The sequence below is a fragment of the Fulmarus glacialis genome, unplaced genomic scaffold, assembly GCF_000690835.1.
Source record: "Fulmarus glacialis isolate BGI_N327 unplaced genomic scaffold, ASM69083v1 Scaffold33112, whole genome shotgun sequence".
NCBI classification, from domain to species: Eukaryota; Metazoa; Chordata; class Aves; order Procellariiformes; family Procellariidae; genus Fulmarus; species Fulmarus glacialis.
Genome location: NW_009198997.1, coordinates 1,650 through 9,133, shown reverse-complemented (window position 1 = coordinate 9,133; position 7,484 = coordinate 1,650). Strand labels below are relative to the sequence as shown.

At 33.5% G+C, this 7,484-nt stretch overlaps 1 protein-coding gene across 1 annotated transcript; it reads right to left on the bottom strand.

Annotated features, from left to right (window-relative positions):
* Positions 1-104: 104 nt before the first annotated feature.
* LOC104073372 (protein broad-minded-like) lies at positions 105-7,040 on the bottom strand (the record flags this gene model as incomplete). The annotated part of the gene is made up of 3 exons (XM_009573099.1): positions 6,886-7,040; positions 3,127-3,288; positions 105-282 (listed from the first exon to the last, which is right to left on the bottom strand). Coding segments are annotated over exons 1-3 (495 nt in total), but the record flags the coding sequence as incomplete, so codon positions are not given.
* Positions 7,041-7,484: the final 444 nt, after the last annotated feature.

Here is a 7,484-nt window from a genome sequence, read left to right as displayed (position 1 = left end):
TTCCAACCTTAATGATTCTATGATTCTCAATCTCCACTGACAGAAACTTAACAATTTTGCAGTACCATGCTTATTTTGTAACATAGAGAGAAAACACATTGTACCTGGTTGAACGAGGAGTCACTGTCAGAACAGTTGTCTGTATAATAGCCACTCTGACATTCTTCCTTTGTTTTACTATCCAGCTCCTTGTTACGCATCCGATCTTCTTCAAACTTGTTAATCAAAGATTCTACCACAACCATCATGACATTCTTCAAGGCATGCATCATTTCCCTGTATCTTCAAAATAAAGATGATTTTGATGTTAAAGAGCATAAAAATCACTAAAAAATAATTCACTAAATCGTGAATAACTGAATATAGCATAATGCTACTTAGACCCGAACCCACTGAATTTACAGAAATGAATGAAAAACAAATGTAAATCCAAAATGAGCAACAAAACATGTACATACCTTAAATGTTTCAGATAACTATATTTTAAAATTATAACAAAATTCCTTTTTGCCCTTCTAAAACCATTCAATGAAATACCACTAACATAATCCTGTTCTGGGAGGTTCTTAAGAAAGAACAATGTGAATCCACCAAAAGGGAGAATCTGTCCCTGAGAAAACAGGCCAGTTCTCATCGTTGTTACTGTTTATATTTCTTCAAGTTCAACATCCAATTTTTCTTCTGCTATAAGCCTCAAGCAGAACCAATAGAAGAGAACACATCATCCTGATTCAAGATCTTGAGTACAGGTCATGCATACAAAATAATTTTCTTTCAACAAAACCAGGGGTTTTCTAAGTTACATAAATTGAGTAATAATATCCACAAGGAAGCAATTCAAAATAAAGCTGCTTCAGAAAAATATCCTATTATAAAATGTTATTTTATTTCAAATTATTTTTTACTTTAAGGCTATTATTACTTATTTTACAGTCACCAAAGATGTAAATTACCATGTTGTGCTTTAATATCCTCCTACCTCTCAAATTAAAAATATAAGATACAGACATATTCAGTTCAGTGGAGCTGCTTCTACCAACTTTAGTGAGCACAAGAACCCTAAGATCCTGATCCTCGAAACAAAAAGACAAACAGCATAACCTGAAAAAGTCATCCTAACATCTATTTTCTAGGTGAAAATAAAAGTCAAGTGATTAAGAACTGCTTTCTAACATAAATGACTGTACTATGAAAATAAGAATGTATCACTAAGGAGTTAAATTCCTTAATACATTTTTCTCCATAAATACCGTTAAGCATACTACCTACCACAGAAAATGAGTAATTGCAATAAACAAAATGAAACCTTGAACAATCTTGAAATGATATCAAGACCATCACAGTGAGACCCAATGATGCTCGATCAGAGTTCAGAATGCTTGCAGACACGTGACAAGAAAAGGACCCTACAAAAGCATGGTTCATAAAACATATTTCTGTGTACTTCTAGATAAGAAACCTTCTGAAAACAAACCGAAAATAAAATCTTCTAGAACAGAAACGTACACTATTTTTTAATCCCTTTCTTACTGAGGACACGTAGTAAACAATAGGCATCACAATAAAATCCTAGTTCCACTAAAAGGAGAGATGGAGAAGAAATTAAGATTGTGCAATAAAAATGAGTGAAAAAAAGCAGTTCAGCTGAAGTAGTGTATAAAATCATTTTAGTGGCTAAAATATACAAGAGTCGAAAATTGTCTTTTTTGTTTTCTTCCTCTGCAACACATAAGTATGACCACTGATGCTAAAATAGTGGAGGGTTGGTTGGTTGTTTTTTATTTTCCAACATTCACCATTTCAGGTGCTTACTTCAATTTCATTGTTTTCACACTGTAATGGTTCAACCTCAGTAAAGCCCTCATCATGGCTCTCCATGAGAATTAAAAATAGAGAGGCAAGGACCTGATTCACTATGATGACAAAAGTATACTGTCTGTTTTAATTAAAGAAACAATATTTTTAGAACTGCTTTAAGCATTATGATAGTTAGATTTTGTACAGGAATTCCAAAAACAATGCGATGCATAGACTAACTTTCAAAGTTTCACATATTTTCTGGAAATAATAGCTGTATACACTAAAATATATCTTAAAAGTACTACTGACCACTGCTTTAAAGAATCACGGCAATTATCTGCCTATGCAAATTCGAAATCCAAAGCATGAAAATTCAGTAAGAGAGCTACCAGGCTCTGTGTTCCAAGGAAAAGTTATTTTAACGTCCATAGGAAGGTGAATAAAGTTAGTAGGAAAGCGACGACTAAGAAAAGAATTTAACTGGTACTCACAGAGTTTTCTTCTATTTAAGGCTTCTTTACTAAATTAGGTATTCAAAGCCAATTAATCTGGACCATAGACCCTGTAATACACTGATATGTGGTTTTGCACACCTACTGATTTCTGGCCATCTGACAGTCTGAGTCAAAAAATCTTGGATAATTATACACAGCTGGTCCACATACCAATTCTACATTATACACACAGCACCGCAGAAGTATCTTTGCATGTACACTAAAATACAAAGCAAGATAGCTCAAACTTCAATTTTTAAACTAGTCAATGAAAGCAGATCTGACTAAACATACTACTTTTACAGGGCACCTGGCTAGATCTCAAGGAAACAATCTTAATTATAAAAATACACATGTATTCTAATTTTGTTTGTTTGTTTGTTTTAGAAAACAACATTGTCATGCAGACTCTCCATTTATATCTAAGGAAATTATCAAACTTTAATACCTGATAAAACCAATTTTTCCTTTAGGCCAACTTCCATATCACAACTGAATTTAATTTGCAGCTAGTGAAATAGTACGAAGAGTACGATTCTTCTCTCAAATCTTACCCCTGCCCAACTCCAGTCCTAGATACCTCAAAAATTTCATAGATTTGCTACCAATCTTTTTATGCCATAGTTCATAAACTTAATTCCAGAGTGAGACGAAGCATGACAAATTGCAATGTAGGGTGGGAATATCTGAATTGCTTAGCGCTGATTTTTGAAAGCAAAGAATCACTTTTGTTACCCATTGGTTCGGAATTTATTTTTCCAAACAAGTTCTGGAACGGAGAAAGACATAGACCAAGTAGAAACAAAAATGTGAATTACATGTATATACTCACTCTTTTGACTCACGGGTCTTCTTAGTAACATGTTGGACAAGTGTGTCATAGCCAGATACTTCACCCTGATTTTGAGCAGAAGTACATTTTTCTGTTTCTTCTTCAATCACAGATCCCACAGTATTATTTATATATTGTCTAAGGTATTTCACAAACTCATAGCTGCAACAAAGATACAAAATTAAAATGTAACAGATTTCCTTGAGCTCACCATCAAATATTTTCAACATTATATTAATATTCGCTATCTTCTCTCCCAGCAGACCTGTTACTTTAGGGTAAGGGTTTATGACTTGCAGAGAAATAAACTTCAATGGTGTAAAAAAACACAATAAAGTTTTATCTTCTTCAATATGGTCATTATCAGAACATTCCAGAAAGAAACAATACCAAATAGTTTCTAATTTCCTTTTGTGCTTCTTCTAAATGTAAAAATCTACTCAGACAAAAGGTTAAGGTTTTGTAGACAAAAATCACAGAATATCAAGAAATCTTTAAAATTTAAAAATTTAAAATTCCAAAAGAAATATTACTTGGAGCATCCTGAACACTGCTCTGTCTCATGGTATATCCATCTGGTATTATTATTTATGCAGTATACATACAAAATGAGAAGAAACACAGAAAATACAATTTATAAATTCTAGCATATGAGCATGTCTAAGCCTTATGAAAGTCTGTGTGTCATGACAGTATGCAGAAGATCTCACTCAGCCAAACTGATAAACTAGCTGTCTGTGATTACATATACATGTTAAATGTAAGGAAATTGGCACTCTGCACTCTTATTAGATACTCACAAAACTTGTTTAAACAGAAAAATAATCAGAGGAGGATTTCAAACAAAAGACTCTCACTGGGTCCTCAGACTCTGTATTAGCTACAGAAATTGCTAAAAAGTAGTGCTCAGAATATATAAATTTTTTTTTGGTTAGTCTTCTGATTTGTATAAAGGCAAACAGAAACACACAAAAAAAGTAATCATACATAAACAGTAGATGCATCATTATATTTTCATTATATCAAGTGCAGATGTGCAACTACTTTGTGTTAATTTGGACAAATACAGAGTGAGAAAAATTAAAATAAAAAAGTCAGTTCAGTATGTAGGTATGAAGTCCAAAGCCATAAAATGCAAAGATAAATAAAAGCAACTGTTGCAACAGGCAGCAGCTTTTGCCTTTCTTGGATATCATAAAAAAACCAAACCAAAACAAAACAAAACCCAAATAGACTACATTCAAGATACACGGAAAATTGTTTCTTGTATCATGATACATACTTCCTCACTGGATTGTCTACCTCAAGTTCCATCAGGTATAACGGTTCTTTTTCTTTTTTTTTTTTCCATTTCACACTTATTTCCATTCCTACATCACTTTTGTTCTCAGTGAAAGTAACAGAAATACATCTCAAGAAAGATGCAAATGTGGTTATTTTCATTTGTCTTCAAGGCTGGCTTTTTACTTCTGCAATAATGAAATTGCGCACAACTCTCCACTGAATGAAAGCTTTCATAAAACTTTCTCCCATTTTTTTTATGACAGTAACATTTCCAGGGTATACATTTTTGCAGTGACTGCTTCGCTCTGAAATACACAGCAATCACATCATTATTCATGCCACTAAGTTTATGTCTGCTTGATGTCCTAGCCTTAATGTTCTGCATCATTCTTCCACCTTAAAAATGTTTTGTAACAAATAAGTATTTTAGCAATGATAGAACTACTTCTTCACATACAGAATCAAGTCAGACTGATCTGGTTGGGCTTACAAAGGAAGCATCAGGGAAAAAAAAAATTGTTAAAAAAATTCTAGGACTTTAACTTAAGGAAAAAATACAACAGAAAACATGCTACTTATATAGCTAAAGATCCTGATTTCTACTACTGCACCTAAGTTTTGAACTTTATTCAACTTTCCTTTTTATTAGCTTTCTGAGGATCCTGTGTTTCTGTCTTTTCTACATCAAAGTGGGAACAAAGGATAAAGAAAGGACTCAAAATCTGATAAAATTACTGAGGCAAAATAACTACAAGGCAGAAACAGTGCTGATCAAAATGCCGAGCTGAACTAGCGTATGGCACAATCCAAAAGCACACACTACTAACAAAGGAGCTTGCAGTCTGGATGGATGGGGTAAGGGTCAAGGAGAAAGTTTCTTAATGGTCTCACTAATAAATTGCCTTATGACCTGTCTGACCTTCCATGAAAACCAACCTATATTGCCATGGGTCATGAACAAGACTAGAACACCTCCAGAAATATTCCAGCACCAGAGAGTAATGCTCACATTCTGCATTTAAAGCATCACTTGATTTTCCATTAAATGTAAGTCAAAACTTTTCTCATGAAAAGAAAGTATCTTTAGGATCACCAATTTTTTAACATACCAGAAAGAATAACGAATGCCATGGTTTCACTGTTCTAAAGAGGAAAGCTATGTATGCATTGTTTCCACTAGTTGTAGAGTTCATGCCCTCATTCTGGGTATTCTCCTAATAAGTCCTCAGAGGAAATATTGACAGAAGTAATTTCATAGGTTTTTGGTTGTTTGGGTTTTTTTACTGTAGGTATCTTCCTTTAAATAAAAATGTTCTTCTTTCAAAATTACATGTAATTTTCAACTTTGATGTTTATAACCAGCTTTTTTATTCTCATGCTTGTCACCTGGTAACATGATGCTCAAAATTCACAAGACTGCCAATAATAGTGTTACCTGATACTATTTGTAATACAAATTAAAATTGAGCTAAGACACATTTTAAAGCATTTAGCATCTTCAGAAGACACAAAAGCATTCAAGTTTTAAAATTATAGTGAAATTCTAGATAAACCCTAGTTCTATTTCACTTTTTACCTAACTTCTACCACTGACAAAGCAATGCTAAAAACTAGACAAATTTAAGAGAATGTAGACAGTGCCACTTCTGAAAAAAATGGCAGGGAACCAGCTTTCTCAGAAGAAGTCAGGTCACAGAACTCTGGTCCTTATTAAAATGTCTTCAAGGTCATTTCAGCTTGATATTCTCTTGACTTGTCATAATGCATACTAAAAATCTCCCATGTAGTAAAAAAATAAACAAGTTAGAATATCATGGAAAGGAAAGAGGAGTGTGGCCTCCAGAAATCTAGATCGCATGTAAGTGAGGTCACACTGTCAAGTCTGATTTTACAGAAGTGTGATGGGGATACATTTCTGCTTTATTCAAAACATAAATTAAAAGAACGACTACCTGGTAAGATATACAAGGGTTCAGTAATACAAGCCAAACAGAACAATCAAATATGGAAGCCAAGTAGCCTTCTGAAAATTTACCTTATTTTGAAAAACAAAATTATATTGTCTAGCAGGTGTCAAAGATACTGCCTGACAGCCTTCAGTGAGGATTTCTTCTAGCTTCTGTTTGTGTGTGCATTTAGTACATTACATGTACACATGCATCAGAGTTGGCTAAGTTAGGTAGTTTTGTAAGTTCCTCTCTCACAAACAGCTCATCAACTACTATTACAGTAAAAATACATTACCAGAGTGAAAAAAAAAGAAAAAAATACCAAACCAGAAAAATGGCAAAATTAATTTTATTCTCTAAATTAGCACCTTTTAGTAATTAGAGTTGATTAGTGACAGGAATGTCTATATATATAAATACATACACATTCACGCAGCAATATAAATCGTAAACATTTCCCAGGAATAATATAGTTCAACACATTTCACCTCCTTCAAAATATTAAAAATAGCAAAAATATATTTACTTGTGAAAATTCTCATCTGTTTCCTCCAAATGCAAGAGAATCTCTTCTGCACATTCTACTGATGGGGCTCCAGTGATTTTTTCCTTCACACTCTGCAGCAACTGCCTAAGCATAGACTGTAACAGAGCTTCATCTTCACTCGTAAAGTGAGACATCTGTATAAAGCAAATAGAAGAATAACAAGCTCTCATAGTTTTGGGGTTTTTCCTCCCTTCAAGGTGCTAAGAAAAGCATAAATCCCTTAAGTTACCACTTTTTTCCTGTTATCAACAACATGAGATTTTCTATCAAAAGACACGATCACAGACAAGAAATATTTGACAAAGCTTATCTTCAGATGAACTGGAAACAAAACAATCAAATCAGTTTTAATAAACCTTCTGTTATCTTAGTACAATATTCTTAAACGAGATATTGCATTAAGAAAAGCCTGAATATTCCTGTTCGTAGTTGCTTGAGGACTTGCCCATCAAACGGACACAAGACTACACTGTAATTTAAAAAAACGGGGTTTTACAGATGTAATGACTGTATCTTGATTTTTGGATCCCTTTACTCAGAGCTGTTGCCGTGCCCATGATCGAAGGTGCTGGCAGCTT